Consider the following 19210-nt stretch of genomic DNA (forward strand, 5'->3'; position numbering starts at 1 on the left):
TTCTAAGCGCGAGAAAATGAACATTTCAAATTATTTAGGTCCAGCTATTAGCGCCTCAGGTGAGAGAATTTGGCAACTTAAATTGGCAAAATAAAAATAAAAATCGGCGCCGCGCACAGGCCTTGATTAACGTAGGCAACGCTTTAATGAATGAATTACAGGGAAGCTACTGTAAGCTAATTTGGAACATTTGTCTGTCCTTCCCGAAAAAGCACTGCCAAAGCCGGCCCCCATCCAACGTCGCATTTGGAGCTTCTCGAGTGAGTTCAGTTGGGACAGTCGACGTTGTTGCACTTGCCAAAGGGACGTGAGGGAACTTCATTCAGCTTAGGTATTTATTCTTTCAATTAAATATGATTATTTACACGTAATTATGAACGTAAATACAATTATTCGTAAGTAATAATACTTTCTGCTTTAAATATTAAAGCAAAACCAGTTTAATCGGTTAAAGGTGACTTGTTTAATGTTAAGCCTTGGTCAAAAGTAGAGGGTATTTAAATTTTGGCTTCGGGGCAATAACCTATATTAATATAAATTGGGTATAATTACGAGACGTATCTTAAGGAAATGAGCGTAAAATATGTGTTTTTCATATTTTGAATTGTAACGGGTACATTCTCAAATACTGTCCTAGTCTTGACACCAAAAACTTGTTTCACTGTTGCTCTTAGAAGTTGTGGCTTTACTCCAAGTCTAACTTGCTTATAGAGTAATGGCACCTACTTGCCTTTGACTGTATTAAGCTCTATGGGTAGTTAACATTGAGTGCCACTACTCTATAAAGTAGGGAAATAATACCATTACAGTCTGAACTGCCTCAACCTATCCCTTAAAAATGGCCACTGTGTTGACAACGGGTAAGAGTGTTCGTAGTGTAAAGAAGCTAGAACGCCCAAGACCCCTGAAACAAACAAGTATCGATTCATCTATTGAAAAACCCAACTTGACATCCCCAACAGTAGAATATCCCATTGCCAAATCCTTAAATGCAAATGGTAAATTGGTATTTCTTAATTGCGCAGTTCAGTTTTGTCATGAAAAATTGTTCAAAACCATTTGCACATTAACATTAGTTCAAGAAGATGTTATCAAAGAACTCGGTGCATTGAATCTCACAATCACTAATGGCAATTACGATATGAATACCAATGCCGCTGTTATCAAACTATGCAGCCAGTTAAAGTTTTGGGGTCAACAGTTAGAAGAAAAGTATAAAGGTGTGTGTGTGTGTGTAAACTCTGTTTCTTAAAGGGAGGGTGAAGTAGAAAATCAAGTGATTTTTATCGATTCTTCTACCAATTTTAAGACCAGTCCGCATAGTGAAATATTCAGGAAATACCAGTTCCGAATGATTTTAAAATTCAAATTAGGTTCCGATTTTAAGGATAATTTTAAACAAGGACTTCCGACCAATCGCGTAACGCCCTGCCTTTTTGTTAACAAAATTCTCGTGGCATGTTCCGTGTTGAATGAAATTTATCAGGAGATTTGATAAAATTAGGCGCGGGACGTGACAATTGTGGCGCGAGACATGGAGCGTGCCACGAGAATTTTGTTAACAGAAAGGCAGGGCGTTACGCGATTGGTCGCCATGGTCGGCAGTCCTTGTTTAAAATTATCCTTAAATCTGAACCTAATTTGAATTTTAAAATCATTCGGAATTGGTATTTCCTGAATGTTTGACTATGCAGACTGGTCTTATAATTAGTAGAAGAATCGATAAAAAAATCACTTGATTTTCTACTTCACCCTCCCTTTAAGTTTTATATTTCACATTACATGTTTCAATCTATTTAGAACAACTTGACCGTTACTTTGAAACGTTAAGAAATGCCTCAAGATCCGAACTTCTTGGATTACACGCTCGCACTCATTTATTGGAGGTAATTGAGCTTAGAGCTAAAGGATGGAAAAATGATCAAATACTGGAAAGTTATTATAAACAAAAGTTGAATGATATCAGCAATATGGTAAACTATAAAACTAACAAAGAAAATCGTGGCTGACCAAGAATGGTAAAGGAAGATTAAATTCCATTTTGCAGCAGCAAAGTTCTGGTCATTACGGTGTTCCATCTGCATTGATGAATTCGGCTACTTTACCGGCTAGTTTCACTCCAGGCCAACAATCTATAATGTCACCTACTCACGTTTTAAGCCATTCAAATTCTCAAGCTACTCTTTCACCCGGAGAAGTTTTGAAAAACTCGGGAAAATTTCCTCATCCAACTAAGCAAGTTTCATTTTTTTTTTTTTTTAAAGCAATTTCATGTCAAAATTTCAATGTCTAGGGCCTGGATTTCTCTAATTATTTTATTTCTAACAATTTCTAATCAAAAGTTAATTTTTTTTTTTTTTTTTTTTTCAAGGATTCCTGGAAAAAGTTTTGTGAAAGACGAGGTTGTTATAAGAAACTCTGATTCTGGAAAAGGTTAATAATTATGGTTTCTAACTTTCTACATGTAGGCCTATTCCATTTCTCTTTTTAAGAGAGGGCTAATGTGTTTAGGACTCAGGGTTCATACACACCTGGAAACTCAGGGAAATAAATAGTTGACAAAAAAAATCAGGGAAATTTTGAATTTTTTAGTAAAAATGCAGGGAAATTTTGAATTTTTTAGTAAAAATGCAGGGAAATTTTGAATTTTTTAGTAAAAATGCAGGGAAATTTTGATTTTTTTAGTAAAAATGCAGGGAAATTTTGATTTTTTTAGTAAAGATGCAGGGAAATTTTGATTTTTTTAGTAAAAATGCAGGGAAATTTTAAATTTTTTAGTAAAAGTGCAGGGAAATTTTGAATTTTTAGTAAAAATGCAGGGAAATTTTGATTTTTTAGTAAAAATGCAGCGAAATTTTGAATTTTTTAGTAAAAATGCAGCGAAATTTTGAATTTTTTAGTAAAAATGCAGGGAAATTTTGAATTTTTTAGTAAAAATGCAGGGAAATTTTGAATTTTTTAGTAAAAATGCAGGGAAATTTTGAATTTTTTAGTAAAAATGCAGGGAAATTTTGATTTTTTAGTAAAAATGCAGGGAAATTTTGAATTTTTAGTAAAAATGCAGGGAAATTATGAATTTTTAGTAAAAATGCAGGGAAATTATGAATTTTTAGTAAAAATGCAGGGAAATTTTGAATTTTTAGTAAAAATGCAGGGAAATTTTGAATTTTTAGTAAAAATGCAGAGAAATTTTGAATTTTTAGTAAAAATGCAGGGAAATTTTGAATTTTTAGTAAAAATGCAGGGAAATTTTAAATTTTTAGTAGAAATGCAGGGAAATTTTGAATTTTTAGTAAAAATGCAGGGAAATTATGAATTTTTAGTAAAAATGCAGGGAAATTATGAATTTTTAGTAAAAATGCAGGGAAATTTTGAATTTTTAGTAAAAATGCAGGGAAATTTTGAATTTTTAGTAAAAATGCACGGAAATTTTGAATTTTTAGTAAAAATGCAGGGAAATTTTGAATTTTTAGTAAAAATGCAGGGAAATTTTGAATTTTTAGTAAAAATGCAGGGAAATTTTGAATTTTTAGTAAAAATGCAGGGAAATTTTGAATTTTTAGTAGAAATGCAGGGAAATTTTGAATTTTTAGTAAAAATGCAGGGAAATTATGAATTTTTAGTAAAAATGCAGGGAAATTTTGAATTTTTAGTAAAAATGCAGAGAAATTTTGAATTTTTAGTAAAAATGCAGGGAAATTTTGAATTTTTAGTAAAAATGCAGGGAAATTTTAAATTTTTAGTAGAAATGCAGGGAAATTTTGAATTTTTAGTAAGAATGCGGGGAAATTTTCAAGGTTTGAGTAAGTTTGCTTTGAAGGGGTTGCTTCAACTATATGATAAGCACTCCTGTTGTTATTACTCTATATATGTGGGGGAAAGAACCTGGAAAACTCGGGGAAATATTGAAATATATGGAAAGACACGTGGAAAAGTCAGGGAAATGTATTTTCCAAAAGTTGTATGAATCTTCTAAGGTGTAAAGAAAAAAAATTAATTTTAGGCAAATGTCAAGTTATCAAGTTGTCTTTGATGATAAGTTTGGTTTTATTTATTTCCCCTTGCCCTTTTCTCTTGCTGAATTTGATTATCAGTGATGGGAATCAAAGGGCGTCGTGTTCACATGATTGAGGAGCTGAGTGATACCGTCATTTCATTCCAAAGAGGTCTTTTTTTTTTCTCCTCTCGCTAAAGGCTTTACTTTAGCATGACCCATTGACCCCCACCCATTTAGTCCCCAAAATGTTACTTTTTTCAAACACTAATGAAAATAATTTAAATAATTCTTCCATTCCAATGAATAATGCGTTTTTTTGGCTTGACTTTTAATATAATTAATTTAGTTTTGAAAATATTTAAACTTTAGTTTTAAACTTTAATTTATCAATTAATCCTAGTGCAAATAGGCTAATAATAATAATAATTGATGTCTAATGATTTATTTTAAAAAGAATTGCATGATGGTTTGTTTTTTTTTGTGAATGTCACACGTGCCATACAACAAAATGTGACATTTATATAACCAAGAAGCGATATCTAGTTTACTAGGGAGAAGGTGTAAGATGCCTAAGTATATGCGCGCCATAGTCCCAGTCCCCCTTTCAAAATACAAGGGGGGGACGTAAAAGGAGGCCCCGGGCTATTTCGCTACACTCTCCTCAGTCGGAAAATATGACTGTAATTTTCGTCATTCGCGCGGCGTTGACGTGAGTTTTCAAGAACCAATGAAATGATTGCTGGTTGTAATTTAGAGGCGGGGATTAACTCCGGACCTACTATACGTTTAGACTGGAGATAAAGCTAGAAATGTGGATGAATGAATTTATACCTTCTCCCTAAAAAACTAGATATCACTTCTTGATATAACATAGTTATATTTTATATAATTTTCAATATATTAAATTATTTACGGAATTATATTAAATATTATTATAGTTGGTCCTGGAACTAAAGATAGGCTTGTTCAAATTATTGGACCCCAAGCTGATAACATTGAGTAATTAGTTTTAATTTTAAATTAATATTAGTAAATAATTAATTATTCATTTTAGAATCTGATAAAACGTGTTAATTAATTATTTTTTTTAGCCAAGCTAAAGCGTTAATTGCGGAAACTATAAGACGAAACGCGTCCCCGATAAGAGTATACAATTTAATAACCAACTTAATTAATTAATTAATTTTAGTACAAAATTAATTAAACGAGGCTTATTACGAATTATAGGAAGTACCTGAAACGGTTATTGCTGGTTTGGTCGCCAGTGATTCCTCAAATAGTTTAAATAGTACAGCTTCAGAGGAGAGTTTAGGCAATAACAACAACAACCGCGTGAACCAGAATAATTTACAAAGCTCCGTATATCCTGGTCACTCCGGTGTCAATCCCAATGTAGTTGATGTAATAACCAATGATTTGTCGAAGAAGAAAACCTTGGTTCATAGTCACAGTATGAGTGACACTACATTTGGGGAATACACTTTCTCCGTCACTGTCGGAGTTGACGTCTTAAAAATATCGGGATTGAAAGCTGATCTTGTAACTGTACGTTCGCTTCTTCGTGTCATTTTGAAGCTAATAAGACCAGTGGTGTGCGAGTCCCGTTTTGTTCGGTTTCGAGCCGAGTCCGAGTATCGAAACTAATTTCTTATCGAGTATCGAGCCGAGTCTCAAAAATACTTTCGAGTATCGAGTATTTAGATAGGTCAAATTTTGGTTCTTTCGAGTAATTATCGAGCCTCAAATATTGACTTGTCGAGTAGCAATTTTATAAATTTCTTGAAAATAACGAACGAAGATGTTCAATTATCTAACATCGAACTAGTTCAAAAAGATTGTTAGTGATCAATTAAACATTGAACAGGTGATTTTCAAAATAAATGATCATGAACTCATCGTCTGCTATAGTTGTAAGCCTCGGACTCGAGTATTTGTCGAGTATTTAAAATGTTAAAAAGCTACTCGAATCTGTCTCGAGTATCTCAATGTGTTGTTATCGAGTATCGAGTCGAGTACTCGGCTCGATACTCGAACCGAGTACTCGAACTTAACGAGCACTCGCACACCCCTGAATAAGACACACTATGAAAATATATTTCAACCTTTGTTTAGAAAGCCAAACAAGTTCTCGAACAATATTTCGAAGGTGAAGCTGAACGCGAAAAAAAAGTACTGTCACAAAACGCGCAATCAATATATCCCTACTTGGCTCGGTTACCAACAAAGTTTACTTTGTCTCAGCAAAGGGAACACGAAAACGCTATGATAGCCGCTTCCTCGATTAAAACGCCAATCATCGTGAAGCCTGTCCCAAAAGCAAACCAAGTTCAACACAACCAAGTGACGTTTTCTACAAATCCACCGCAATCTTGGGGTGGTACTACTACCGTTACGCAACCCGCTTTAATGAAACAGGATAGCAATGGTGGTTCAAATGGTGGTGGTAGTAGTAGTTCGTCAAATGGGCTTCCACTTTCCAGCTCTAGCGAGGAAGACGCTACTGTTAAAGCGGGAGAAAGTAGTCCTGATGAGGAGAATAGACCCAACCAGTTGGGAGCGGCTCTGAGAAAATCAACTTCAATTTTAGGAATGAAACATTCCCAATCTCAAAGCAGCATTGGTCATCATCAAAGTCGGTGTCAGGCGTCAAAATAGGCCTTGAATGAATATTTGTTGTCTAATTTTATGATTTTGGTATTGAAATAGCTGGCCAACCGATTGTTAATGCTGTTACTACTGTAAGGCAGCCAATTTTTCAAAGCAGCAAACCCGAAGAATTTAGAAAAGTAAAAGAACTTATAGAAGTTAAATTATAAAACTCTTCTTATTCTTCTTCTTTAAAGGGAGGGTGAAGTAGAAAATCAAGTGATTTTTTATCGATTCTTCTACTAATTATAAGACCATTCTGCATAGTGAATCATTCAGGAAATACCAGCTCCGAATGATTTCAAAATTCAAATTAGGTTCAGATTTTGAGGATAATTTTAAACAAGGACTGCCGACCAATCGCGTAACGCCCTGCCTTTTTGTTAACAAAATTCTCGTGGCACGTTCCGTGTGGAATGAAATTTATCACGAGATTTGATAAAATTTGTGCGCGACGTGACAATCGTGGCGCGAGACACGGAGCATGCGTGCCACGAGAATTTTCTTAATAAAAAGGCAGGGCGTTACGCGATTGGTCGGAAGTCCTTGTTTAAAATTATCCTTAAAATCTGAACCTAATTTGAATTTTAAAATCATTCGGAGTTGGTATTTCCTGAATGTTTGACTATGCAGACTGGTCTTATAATTAGTAGAAGAATCGATAAAAAATCACTTTATTTTCTACTTCACCCTCCCTTTAAAGAAGTTAAACTTGTAACTTTAATTATTATTGTTATTATTTTGTTTCAGCTTCAAAAACACACAGACGCACCGACATTAACAGCGAATAAACGTAGAGCTAACTTCTCTCAAAAAAGTTCTTCAGGTGACTCATCTTCGTCTTCCAAAGAGGAGGTTCCCCCCGTTACTAGTCAAGATAAACAGTTGAGGAACAGATCTAAATCTTCCCCCGAATTGGAATACTCTATGGGAGAGTCTAAAGTCTTCAATGGATCACGCGTTTTTTATCCTCGTCAATTTTTGTTGGATTGCGCCAATAGTCCCTTTAGCAAAATGCTACCAGCCAATTTGGAGTTGGCTGCGGCTCAAGCGATTCTTAAAGAGGTAAGTCTGTCATTATTTTGCAGCTTAGTATCAAGGGAGGTGACGTGACGCGTGGCGTGGGTTTTGAAGTGGATGGATCCCTTGGGGTTTGTATATAGAAGAGCCCACGGGTCCTATAATTCCTATATTTTTGAACCAGTCCTATATTATCCTATAATTTCATGAAAGGTCCTATAATATCCTGTATTTTTGACTTAGTCGAAGTTTTCGTATAGTTTAGCATCAAATTTATCAAGATTTAGCTTTTTTTTGAATAGACACCGAAATTGCGGAGCTCGCTTAGGATTTTTTATATATTATATTATGTTATATTTTAATTAAGTTCTGAGTTTTCAAAGTAAAATCCAATTTGTTATTTTTAATTTTTTGAGATTTTTCTACATAGTTTAAGCCCCAAAATTGTATTATATATGAGCATTTTTAGTCCTATATTTTCCTATAAAAACACATTTTTTCTCCTATAAAATCCTATAATTCCGGAAAAAAATTCCTATTTTTCCTATAAGGAATTTAAATTTAAGAGTGGGCTCCCTGAAAATCTTCAATTTATTAATCAGGAACCAATTAAATACTTCGATCCTACAACATACGCTGCTCCGGGACCTTGTACCCCGAGATGGAAGCCTTCCGTAAGTCCTCCAAAATCGGAGTCCTTTGATGGAGGACAGTAAATAAAAACTAATGTTAGGTTAAAACGGGGTTGTTCAGTTTCGCAAGTTCTTCTGTCTTTTGTTTTTCTTTTCTCGTTGTTGGGTGTTGAATATATAAACGACTTTGATGACTTTAAATAGTCGGACGAAAATTTTTTACTTACACATAAAAAAAGGTATATGGCTCTTTAAAAAATTTAAGGGGAAAATTTTTATATCGACTTAAAATGAGTGATAGTAGCCATATAACTATTAACAAAAGGGCCAGCCAGAATTAAACATAGGGTATTAAAATAAACCAAAAAAAATATATATATATATATATATATTAACGTCAAAATATAAAAGTAGTCAAGAAATTAATTAAGTGTAGTTAATTAATTAATAATAGAATCTATTATCAGAGGTTTATTTTGTTCCTACATAAAACTTTTTCTCTCGGATGTGTATTAATTAATTTTATAGTGCAGTAAAACCCATTTGTGACGATCTTTGGAGGAGTTGAATCGCTAAAATATGGTGCTATTATATATCGCCCCAATTTTAAGGCTCTGAAGTCGGAATTGCTGCTAGAGTACTCGTTTAAGTCTTTAGCCAAGGCTTAGACTCGGAGTGCTAGAGTACTCGTTGAAGTCTTTAGCCAAGGCTTAGACTCGGAGTGCTACAGACCTACAGTACTCGTTTAAGTCTTTAGCCAAGGCTTAGACTCGGAGTGCTAGAGTACTCGGTTAAGTCTTTAGCCAAGGCTTAGACTCGGAGTGCTAGAGTACTCGTTTAAGTCTTTAGCCAAGGCTTAGACTCGGAGTGCTAGAGTACTCGTTTAAGTCTTTAGCCAAGGCTTAGACTCGGAGTGCTAGAGTACTCGTGTAAGTCTTTAGCCAAGGCTTAGACTCGGAGTGCTTGCTAGAGTACTCGTTTAAGTCTTTAACCAAGGCTTAGACTCGGAGTGCTAGAGTACTCGTTTAAGTCTTTAACCAAGGCTTAGACTCGGAGTGCTAGAGTACTCGTTTAAGTCTTTAACTAAGGCTTAGACTCGGAGTACTCGCTTTGTTTTTTGAGTACTCTTGGTTGGTTAGAAGAATGAAACGTATTTTGTTACAAGTGTGGTTTTATTGCGCGTAAAAAATGTCCATTGTTATTTTATGTCAATTGAAATTATTAAGTTATTTAAACTTTTAAGATTTTTAATGAAAAAATTTATTGATAGTAAAATATCAATTGGACGCGTTAAGAAGAAAAAAGAATTGAGGATTTTTTTTCTATGTGAGAAATATATTTAGGTTATATTAACTTTATTATTAATTCAGTAAGTCTTCCAAATAATTGTTTTCTATGTTAACGATTAATTAACCAAAGAAAAGAAACAAAAGGCCCTTTTTTAAAATGTAAGCGTAAAAAAAGAAAAAAACAAATTAGTAAAAGTGCCTTAAGGAAACTTTTTAGAATCTCCCCAACAAAATTGAGAAATGTTCGTGAAATTTTTGACTTTTATTTTTTTTGGGGGAACATTGTGATGATGTTAACATTTTTATTTTTGCCCCAATTTGAAGAAACAACAAAATACTTGCTTATAATTTTTTTCTTTTTTACAAAAACATGACAAAAAACAAAAACGCCATCTCTTTATAGTATTAACAAGAAAAAAGCAATAAAAACAAAACTAGAAAGTAATAAATTTATTTCTTCTCATTCCACGATAATATCACAAAAACTGAAGTGTAGCAATGAATGAACGTTTGTTTTTCAGTTTGCGCTATTGTTTTATTAGGGAAATAGTCTATTCCAAATTCCCCGTTTCCAAACATTCCTACTAATCTAACACCGGGGAATACTTGATTAAATAGAGTTGGTTCAACATCTTTTTCATCAAAATAATCAGAACCTCTAGCGCAACAAGGAAACAGAAAAGCCATGCTACATTTTTTCAACGTGATTCCATTTCTAAGTTCTTTTAATTTGTCTAAAATTTCGTCCTTGGATTTTGTATGCATTGGTATAAGCACCGAAGCTGCATTAACGTCTCCGGCTATCGCTAATCCAGCTCCAATGGAGCAAGATTTTCCAGTGTACCATTGGGAGGCTTTATAAGAGATAGCATCAGCTACACCACCCCCAACTGCTATTTGATAATTACATCCTTTTAAGAAGTAATCCGCGATGCATACGGTCGATTCCCGTCCAGTGCATCTGTACTCTCGAGGTAAAAAATTGGTGAACAGTAGCAGGCACTTGACACTTTTATTTTGCGGTACTCCAGTTATACTGAAAGACATATTACATTTTTCTCAGTACGTAGCCTCCGAAATGAACTAGGCCCATGCGTGTCGCTAAGCGAGAATATTTTTTTTAACCAATTTAGTTCGCCGTGGTTTTACGCTTGGGGGCGCTTATATTACCGTAAAATAAACAAAGTTCAACCCCGTGACCCCCTGTCGACTGCTTAAGTATTTGGGCCAAGGTCGCGGATTGTAAGTGTACGTTTTTATTACTCTTACTGAATTATTTTAATTGAAATTATTTATTTTGTTGTCATCAATACAATCTATTACCGAAAGATTCAATAAAAAGTGAATAGCCCCAAAAACATTACCGTTAATTTTAGGATGAAACTTTTCTCTATCATAAAAATTTTATGACTGACCCCTAAAATATCAACGATAATTTAAGGAAGACCCCTGTCACAACGGTAATATAAGCGCCATCTCGTACACATATATGGTGAAAATATTTTCCTTAACAAACTGGATACATGGATTAACTAACGCTAGGGATTGTTCACTAACTGGGTTTCCAATTTAATGCTATCGCCAACTACATGTTCCGAATTATTCCTTGATTCCCCTCTTCATTCCCCCAATTTATTGGACCAAAACGGATGTAGATATAGCGCCATCTCTCGGCAAAATAAATCGTTTTGCCGAATTAAGGCAGTATTTCAATTTTGACGTCATAGACCACGTGATATTTGGTCCAATTTTCTTATAACTTCCTGTTAGGGATAGTAGCTGCTGCTAGGGGGCGTTTGGAACATGCGTGCGTTATCTTTTTGGGGGAACGAACTATCCCTAGGTTAGTTAATCTATGCTGGATATTTCCCCACATAAAATTTGACATGCATGGGCCTAGTTCATTTTGGAGGCTCCGCTCAGTATTTTCATTTTGCATAGTTTATAAGAACATACTTAAATATCTCATCCCATTTTAATAATTTTTTTGGACCATCTAAGGTTCGTTTTAGGTTAACTGGGATTTCAAATGGATAAAATTCGACTCCAGGGATACTTTTGGGGAAAAATAGCCCCGATATAGCTGATTTCTTTTCAGATTCGCAAGGCCAGATTTTGTTCATTGGTGTTCCAACAACACCGTGCGAAGACAGGCAAAGTACGGAACATTGTTTCGGTAATTTTCCTAAGATCCATCTTACTGCAGCCACTAAAATTAATTGTAAATCTCGCTTTTCCAAAGAAGAATTAATTCTTACCATCATTAACGCGGTTCTTTTTCTTTGATAAAAAGCTACAAGTAAAGATCAGAACCAAATGTGGCTCGATAAAACAGTTGTTTAGGGCGGTATCTAAATGTTGCGGAAACTCGGAAACAAATTTGCAAACAAAGTCAGTCTTTTCTGGATCTACCTTTTTATCAAGGGTCTATGGAATGATATTATAGGCTTAGATATAATTGACAAGAAAGTTGACAAAAGCTAAATTCACCAGAAAATATGTAAATGGGGATAGACGTTTTTGTTTTTCAGTTTGCGCAATCTTGGACCATGTGCTACAAACTTTGGCGCACTGATTCAAATCTTTGGCCCCTAAATTTTGGAATAGTTTCTCTATAACAGGAGGGGTGGAGGAAAGGAACGATCCAATCCGTTCATCTACCACAGGGATGGTATCTTGGTCTGTTTCTTCTTTGGAACTTTTTCTTGACACCAATTTGTCAAAATTTAAAGATTTTTTTGATTCATTTTCTTCGTCTGAACTTTCAATTGACCATGAGGAATACATATTTCATTTATCTAATAGCGAGACAGTTTTGTTTGTAAACAAAATTATAAACACGGAGGGTCAACACCACGTGCCTCTAGAATATAATTTGCGTTTATGACGTCACCGATAGAAAGCTGAAATAACCGCTTTAGTTTATTGGTTTATGTTTTGGTTAACCCCTAGCCAGAATATTTGCCTATTAAAATTTATATATTCAACAATTTACTACTTCAAAACAGATAAATAATATGTTCATAATCATAAAATGGCAATGCCCAGTTTGAACACAAATATTTCCAGCCCTGTTGCGAATTTGTCGTCTGCTATGATTAAAGAGACTGGAATTCCCAGCCACATTTGGTTTGTTTCGGGCGTGTCGTGCCGCGCGTGGTTTAATTCTTTGTACTAGTTAAAATTACTCGTTTCTTGACAAAAGCTTCAGTTATATAAACTAATTAATGGCAGATGATCCTGATTTCGAGGCCTTAAGGGCTCAACGTCTAGCGCAGCTACAAAAACAGTATGGGGTAAGTCAGTTTTTATTTGACTTTTAATGGTAAGCCTTGTCAATGTTGTCGAGTACTCGAGTGTCGACCCGACCGTCGTGGTCCCGCGCGGACGGGTCAGATCCCGTTATCCCGGACCGTCGGGAATCCCTTCACTGTCCTCCCATTCGTTAGCCTCTAGTCTTCGTGAAGTTGTAATTTTTAGCTTGATTTGCACCCGCAGTTTTTAGACATAGCCTCCTTCTTAAATGTATTGAGTTGTTTTACCCTTTAAATGTCATTTAATTGTAATATAAAATTCGAAACTATGAATCGGTCCGCTAGGGAGGTTCGGGTGGTGGTGGTGGTCCTCCTGATCAAAAAGACGCTGAAGATCGTAAGGTCAAGGAAGCTGAATTCAAAAATCATGTCTTAACCCAACTTTTAAGCCAAGAAGCTAGGGCAAGATGTAGGTGCTTAAGATACTAGTGAGGTCTATGCGTGGGTCTTAAGCACTTCCATTTCTTTTTAAGTAAATACATTATCAATTGCTAAACCAGGAAAAGCTGAAATGGTTGAAAATATTCTTATTAATATGGCAAGATCTGGTCAAATAGCTGGAAAGGTGTGATAATTCTAACATACTTTAGGTGTTGTGATTGTTCTTAAGAAGTTTCTTGTCTATAAATTTTCTTTCTACTTCATTAAGCTTCAAGAATCAGACTTAGTTAATATATTAGAACGTGTTAGTGAACAAACATCTAAAAAAACTACTGTCAAAGTAAGTTTAAACAATCCACTTCAAGTTGTAACAATCTTGTAGCCACTTTAACTTAGACATATCCACAATATTTATAGTTTGATAGAAGAAGAACAGCTTTTGACTCTGATGATGAGGATTTCTGATAAATAAAAATATATCGTTTTTTAAGCCTATTTGAATGAGCCATATTGTGCTCAATTACTTTCAATGTTTTGCTGTGGCTTTTTTTTTCTTGAAACTTTGTAATGTTAATATCTTCATAGATTTCACTAAAAGTTAACGCGTCAAATTGTGTACATTTTTATTAACAACGGAAAAAAAAAATATTAAAAGAATATTGATTGAATTTTTTATTTATCATATCTACATACTCCATCTACACAATATATATATTATCTTTCACGGATTATATACATCTACTTTTTATTATACAAGTACATGGAAAGTATACAAGCGCTTTTGTATATTGAGAGTATATAATACAAGTACTTGAATCTGATTGGGCGAGTGGTTGGGCTTTTGCCCCAGTAGTACGGTGTCTCTTTTCTAGTCATCATGGAGTATGGTGGTGTACATCTTTCAGTTATTCTTCTTTAGCCTAGATTTTGTAGGGGGTTTGTGTAAAAAGTTGATTTTTTTCCACGAAATATGAAGTTTCCTATTGTCTTCCAAAACAAATCTACAGGGATCAATTTGATATTTCACTTGGGTAACATCTTTCTCTTATTGACATTTGTTTGGTGCGAGAGCTTCAATGCCGCAAGGCCTAGGTTAAATTGGCTTCCCAGGAGTCTTAGTCCTTTACCCATGTAAGTAACGCGTCTTTTCTTTACCCAATCTACTTGTAATTGGCCTTAAAACAAACTAGAAACCGATACCCTGGTTGTTATCCTCTATTTACAGCGATATTCTCACACCTTACGTTTTTAACGTTCACGGTTCTCGCTTGAACCATCGTGATATTAGAGAATGTGCCGCGTTTGAATCTGGTTCGCGTCCCCATGAGGTTTTTCCTCCTAATATATCTTTCGCGGAATCCCATGAAAATGATATTGAAACGCGCGCCTTTCGTTATACCTTTAATTCCAATACTTATTACGGTCACTATAGTTTAATAAACGACCCCCTAAAGAAAATCTCGGTACTAGAGCCCAGAAATCGCGATGGTTGCGCGTCAAAAATACGCGAAACTGTTTCCGAGACATCGAAACAAAAACGATGCGTCATTGCCATGAATGCGGGATATTTCAATGTTAAAACTGGAGCTTGTTTAGGTTTGTTGAATTATAGTTACCATTGCCTAGTTTTCGAGTCCTGACAGTCCCCGTTTTTGGCGTAATTAAGGTAACATTGTCAATGATGGAAAATTAGTACAAAGTACAGGAGGAATTCAAAATGCTCATTTTGGTATTAAAAAAGATGGTTCTTTATTAATTGGGTAAGAATTAAAGATCTTTAGGTACTTTTCGCAAACTTAAACTAAAGTTTAATCTTATTTGTAGGTACGTTTCGGAAGAGGAAGTAATTAGTGGAAATTTTTTGCAACTAGTCGGTGGTGTTGTTTGGATTGTTCGAAATGGTAGTAGCTTCGTTAATTCTAGTATGCAGTTAGAGTGCAGCGATACCGAAGATACTGGTACAGTTTTTTTGAACAGTTTTCTTCTTTACAACGGGACCGTTTTGATTCTAATTGTTCGTTGTATTCAAGGTTCTATGACTTCTTTTGTAAATGTTAGATCAGCTCGTACGTCTGTAGGCTTTGATTCATCAGGAAATGTGATATTAGCTCATGTTGAAGGAAAAACTAATTTGGCGGGGTAATTTCACCCCTTACCCTTACAAATATAGTTGTGACGTATTCTAAGACGAATTTCCCCCCAACTTTGTAGAGCGTCATTATGGGACATGGCTGAAATAATGATTAAACTTGGGGCTGTAAACGCCATTAATTTAGACGGAGGTGGTTCAGCCACTTACGTAGTTAATGGCACTGTTATAAACTATCCTTCTGACGAATGGTATTTAATTAAAAGTAGCCCTCGTTTAACTCATTCCTAGTTCGCATTAACGCAATGTTTACACAGTGGAGACGCGAACTTCACCTGCGAAAGACCAGTTTCGACGGTTTTATGCGTTCACTATCCAGAATGCGAACCTCCCGACTGTAGTGGTCACGGAGTTTGCGATAAAGGCGTATGTCGTTGTAATCCTTCTTCCCATTGGAGAGGTCCTAAATGCGACACTTTGGACTGTAAAAATAATTCGTATTGCCATCCAGGGAGGGGCAGTTGTACCCCTAATGGGTGTAATTGTAATCCAGGTTGGATTGGGAAGCATTGCAATCAAAGTACGTCCTCTTTACCGAAAAGAAAATTTAAATTTCTCTGAAAGTTTTCAAAAATTACTATCATTTGACGTTTGTTAAGGCTGTTCCGCTACTAAATTTGGTAAAAATTGTAAGCAAAATTGTTTTTGCCTGAATGGTGCCACTTGTGATCCAGTGAATGGTCATTGTCACTGCGCGAGAGGGTTTTACGGTCATCATTGCGAAAAGGGTACTTTTTTTTTAGGCGTTTTATTTGGGTACACTGTACTAAATGTATGTTATAACAAATGAAGAATGCCCCCATGGATATTTTGGTTTCAACTGCGAAGACAAATGTTTTTGCGAACAATCTTGCTTCTGCAATCACGTGACTGGAGCTTGCACCGCTCCCGACAACTCTTCGAGATCTTTACTGCATTGTTTATCCAGAAATTCTTCAGACTTTTGGAAACACGAGAATGGAGAATCAAATAGGTAATGTAATAATAGTGGCGTCAATAAGCGTGGTATTTAATTTCTCTTATTGAAATTGTAATTTTTTCGCGAGCAGCTACGTTTGGAAGTACGCGACGCTGGCATTAGCGACTAGCACGGCTTTAAGTTTAGCGGCCAACATGGTCCTTTTGTGCTGTTCTTGCTCGTGCAGCTGCAAGCATAAGCAACCCCCGGGTTTAGGCTTAACTAGCGGCAATAGCTTATCCTCGGCGTTACAGGCGAATCCTTGGGGTCTTAAAGCTTCGGGCTTGGCGGTTTTGAAAACGAAAAAACCCTATAGACCAGTTAGATTAGCCGATATCTTGGCTTCTTCTTCGACGAGTTCGTCTTCCGAAGAGGACGAGGAACAGCAACAACAACAACAACAACAACAACAACATCGGGAATGGGGGCGAATTAATTCCGAAAGAATTACAAAAATGAGAGCTAGTTAAAACCTGGCGCTTTATTAACCCCATTGGTTTTTCCTTCGAATACCGAATACCGCGCGCATTACCAAAGAACTTAAAATCAAGGTGAAAGGGCTTTTTTAAAATAAAAAAAATAAATAAACAAAATATTTAAGGGAGTTTCCATAAATTGTTAAACCCCTCATTATACATTCCACCAAAAGCTCAAAACTGATTCAATTAAGCAGAATAACGTCAATTTTCCATAAGAACAAAAGACTTTCAGGGGGAAAACATTTTGCGTAATTTCAGAGCCGAGATCATGTTAACTGAAATAAATAAATAAATAAATAAATAAACACCCGGATCTTCTACAAAACAGGTGAGAGAGGAAAAAAAAATATTACAAGTAATTCTGGTGGTTAATCGTAAATACTTAAATAAGTTAAACGCGTAAGATAAAAGTTAATACATTAGGGTAAGGAAAAACAAACAAAAAATAAATTATTAAAAAGGTATAAATAATATTAAATGAAAATCTTATCGTAGTCGCATGGGTAAATTAGCCTTATTCCTGATCAGCGCCACCTACCCATAGCGGCGACTTTGAGAACTACTGTAAGCGGTAAGCCAATCAGATGTCGCTAAAATCTGGTGACGTCACTGACTGGCACTCTCGGGTCTTACCAAAAATGACGTTACCAGATTTTAGCGACATCTGATTGGCTTGCCGCTTACAGTAGTTCTCAAAGTCGCCGCTATGGGTAGATGGCGCTGATCAGGAATAAGACCGCTAATTGGGGGAAATAACTTGGGAAGAATAAAAAAAAACCAATTCAAATATTGCACAAGTATTATATATATATATATCATGATATCATAAAAACAAAATATTTGTGAATGAATTATTTAATAATCACGCTTTCACAAATTTATAGTTTTCAAAGTTAGCCCTTCCTTCCTTCCTCCTCCTTTTCGAAGATATTAACTTAAACAAAAGCGGAAGTACGTCATAATTACTTCAAATTAGTGTCCCGGGCCCAGAATATATACAGGGTGTTTCAAAGAGGGTGGTACAGTGGCGATTTTGAGTGGAAAATCATGTTCAATGACATTTAAAGGGACTGCAAAGAAGGCATCGGCGGGTGGGTAAAAATTATTTAAAATACGTCACGGACATCACGTGATACCAAGGTACAAAGGCTCCTCATGGAGTGGAACTAGTTAACATCTAGTCCTTGTTTTTTGCGAGATTGCAGCGCCAATTCCATGAAGTGGTAGTTTTCGAAATAAAACGAACTAAGCTCCTTTGAACCACGCCTCTCCTGGGTCACGTGCCTCTGACGTATTTCAAATAATTTTTACCCACCCGCCCATGCCTGTTTTACAGTCCCTTTAAATGGTTGCAAATTCAAAAACATCGATTGATATTTGATTAAGAAGCTCTGACTTAAAAGTACACTTCTTTGGAAGGATTATAATGTATTTCCGCTAAATAAAGAAATATAAAAGTATTAATTAGGTTTATATCAAACAAATAAGAAATCTATATTTAAATGGGCACAATTCCAGCTACAAAAATCTCCATTCCAAAAAAAAAAGAGTAAATTAAATCTACAACAAATATATATATATATATATTAGTTTAAATTACATTCCTACATAATCATTTTTTAGAATATGTAATTATAATAATAAGGTATATAACTCTAGTGTTGTGAATATGGTTATATTGTCATTTTTACCATTCTTGAAGTTGTTTTTATTATCGCCTAGTTCGTGTAGTTTTTAAGTGACAATATTCCGGTTTTTGTATAACCCTTTTTATTTTTTCGGGTTAAGTTTTTCATTTAACTTGTTAAGTTTATTATTAAATAAGAATACGATTGTTATTACTAGTCATCAATAATCCGCTATTGTGATAGTAAACATTGTCAAATAATATTTTGTATTGTTATTGATATTGATGTAGAAAAAAAAAATATATTTAGGTTTGAAAGTTTAAAAAAGATCCGAGGATTTGAAAACTATAGTTTTTACAGGTTTCAAATTGTCCGCGGACTGTCACGTGGTTTCGAGGGACTGTTCACTCTGTACACGGATTATGGGTAAGGTCAGAAACGTAAAGATTACGCGGGAATCCCCAAAGTACAGTCAAAGGTGCATTCGTATAGTGATTGGCCCCTCGCGTGTTTTTTAAAGATGACTGGTAAAGGTAAGATCTAACTTGCCTATTTTGACTCTATAGGGAGCTAACAACTGGCTAGGGGGAAGAGATAGTCTGACGTCACGCAGCCCCTCTCTGGTTGGCATTTTAGCACGTAGAATACTGTTTCCAACCGTTAGGGGGGATGAAACTCCAGTAAGAGATAGAAGGGTGTGACGTTTCAGGGTCAGAA

At 35.3% G+C, this 19210-nt stretch overlaps 4 protein-coding genes across 7 annotated transcripts; 3 read left to right on the top strand and 1 right to left on the bottom strand.

Annotated features, from left to right (window-relative positions):
- The first annotated feature begins 193 nt into the window (after window positions 1–193).
- On the top strand, window positions 194–10033 carry mxt (Eukaryotic translation initiation factor mextil). 3 transcript variants are annotated; one of them, XM_089844183.1, is made up of 15 exons: window positions 194–331; window positions 810–998; window positions 1077–1220; window positions 1801–1973; window positions 2048–2235; window positions 2372–2433; window positions 4095–4166; window positions 4936–4996; window positions 5089–5143; window positions 5225–5542; window positions 6110–6166; window positions 6239–6629; window positions 6704–6783; window positions 7394–7708; window positions 8266–10033. In XM_089844183.1, the coding sequence occupies exons 2-15, from the start codon at window positions 839–841 to the stop codon at window positions 8377–8379; spliced, it is 2190 nt and encodes a 729-aa protein (XP_089700309.1). In that variant the 5' UTR covers window positions 194–331; window positions 810–838; the 3' UTR covers window positions 8380–10033. The 3 variants fall into 3 exon arrangements, with proteins under 3 accessions (XP_089700309.1, XP_089700310.1, XP_089700311.1); XM_089844184.1 differs by having other exon boundaries at window positions 2051–2235; XM_089844185.1 differs by lacking the exon at window positions 4095–4166.
- On the bottom strand, window positions 9449–12633 carry LOC149658590 (F-box only protein 22-like). 2 transcript variants are annotated; one of them, XM_089844188.1, is made up of 5 exons: window positions 12446–12633; window positions 12075–12382; window positions 11843–12011; window positions 11541–11793; window positions 9449–10620 (listed from the first exon to the last, which is right to left on the bottom strand). In XM_089844188.1, the coding sequence occupies exons 2-5, from the start codon at window positions 12369–12371 to the stop codon at window positions 10035–10037; spliced, it is 1305 nt and encodes a 434-aa protein (XP_089700314.1). In that variant the 5' UTR covers window positions 12372–12382; window positions 12446–12633; the 3' UTR covers window positions 9449–10034. The 2 variants fall into 2 exon arrangements, with proteins under 2 accessions (XP_089700314.1, XP_089700315.1); XM_089844189.1 differs by having other exon boundaries at window positions 11541–11784; window positions 12075–12544.
- A 55-nt stretch (window positions 12634–12688) lies between these two features.
- PDCD-5 (programmed cell death 5) lies at window positions 12689–13947 on the top strand. The gene is made up of 5 exons (XM_089844195.1): window positions 12689–12880; window positions 13184–13307; window positions 13372–13463; window positions 13548–13619; window positions 13697–13947. Exons 1-5 carry the CDS (start codon window positions 12812–12814, stop codon window positions 13742–13744), a joined length of 405 nt encoding a protein of 134 aa, XP_089700321.1. The 5' UTR covers window positions 12689–12811; the 3' UTR covers window positions 13745–13947.
- Window positions 13948–14099: 152 nt separating this feature from the next.
- On the top strand, window positions 14100–18753 carry LOC149658592 (N-acetylglucosamine-1-phosphodiester alpha-N-acetylglucosaminidase-like). Its single transcript, XM_089844186.1, has 10 exons — window positions 14100–14410; window positions 14505–14875; window positions 14946–15039; window positions 15104–15237; window positions 15310–15418; window positions 15491–15619; window positions 15686–15948; window positions 16028–16156; window positions 16221–16401; window positions 16478–18753. The coding sequence occupies exons 1-10, from the start codon at window positions 14250–14252 to the stop codon at window positions 16854–16856; spliced, it is 1950 nt and encodes a 649-aa protein (XP_089700312.1). The 5' UTR covers window positions 14100–14249; the 3' UTR covers window positions 16857–18753.
- The last annotated feature ends 457 nt before the right edge of the window (window positions 18754–19210 follow it).

This window comes from Phalangium opilio, unplaced genomic scaffold (genome assembly GCF_054372755.1).
Source record: "Phalangium opilio isolate 3A_F unplaced genomic scaffold, DU_Popi_V2 ptg000075l_1, whole genome shotgun sequence".
Taxonomy (NCBI): Eukaryota; Metazoa; Arthropoda; class Arachnida; order Opiliones; family Phalangiidae; genus Phalangium; species Phalangium opilio.

Excerpts from the sequence above, each read along its gene's own strand:
- LOC149658592 (XM_089844186.1), top strand. The coding sequence starts at position 14,250 with ATGAAGTTTCCTATTGTCTTCCAAAACAAATCTACAGGGATCAATTTG. Across the intron at positions 15,040-15,103 it reads GATGGTTCTTTATTAATTGG|GTACGTTTCGGAAGAGGAAG; the intron begins GTAAGAATTAAA and ends TCTTATTTGTAG. Across the intron at positions 15,238-15,309 it reads CAGCGATACCGAAGATACTG|GTTCTATGACTTCTTTTGTA; the intron begins GTACAGTTTTTT and ends GTTGTATTCAAG.
- LOC149658590 (XM_089844188.1), bottom strand. The coding sequence starts at position 12,371 with ATGTATTCCTCATGGTCAATTGAAAGTTCAGACGAAGAAAATGAATCA. Across the intron at positions 11,794-11,842 it reads AAAGAACCGCGTTAATGATG|TGGCTGCAGTAAGATGGATC; the intron begins GTAAGAATTAAT and ends AATTAATTTTAG. Across the intron at positions 10,621-11,540 it reads AAATGGGATGAGATATTTAA|TATAACTGGAGTACCGCAAA; the intron begins GTATGTTCTTAT and ends TATGTCTTTCAG.
- PDCD-5 (XM_089844195.1), top strand. The coding sequence starts at position 12,812 with ATGGCAGATGATCCTGATTTCGAGGCCTTAAGGGCTCAACGTCTAGCG. Across the intron at positions 12,881-13,183 it reads AGCTACAAAAACAGTATGGG|GGAGGTTCGGGTGGTGGTGG; the intron begins GTAAGTCAGTTT and ends TCGGTCCGCTAG. Across the intron at positions 13,464-13,547 it reads CTGGTCAAATAGCTGGAAAG|CTTCAAGAATCAGACTTAGT; the intron begins GTGTGATAATTC and ends TACTTCATTAAG.
- mxt (XM_089844183.1), top strand. The coding sequence starts at position 839 with ATGGCCACTGTGTTGACAACGGGTAAGAGTGTTCGTAGTGTAAAGAAG. Across the intron at positions 2,236-2,371 it reads AAATTTCCTCATCCAACTAA|GATTCCTGGAAAAAGTTTTG; the intron begins GCAAGTTTCATT and ends TTTTTTTTCAAG. Across the intron at positions 5,543-6,109 it reads TGAAAGCTGATCTTGTAACT|AAAGCCAAACAAGTTCTCGA; the intron begins GTACGTTCGCTT and ends ACCTTTGTTTAG.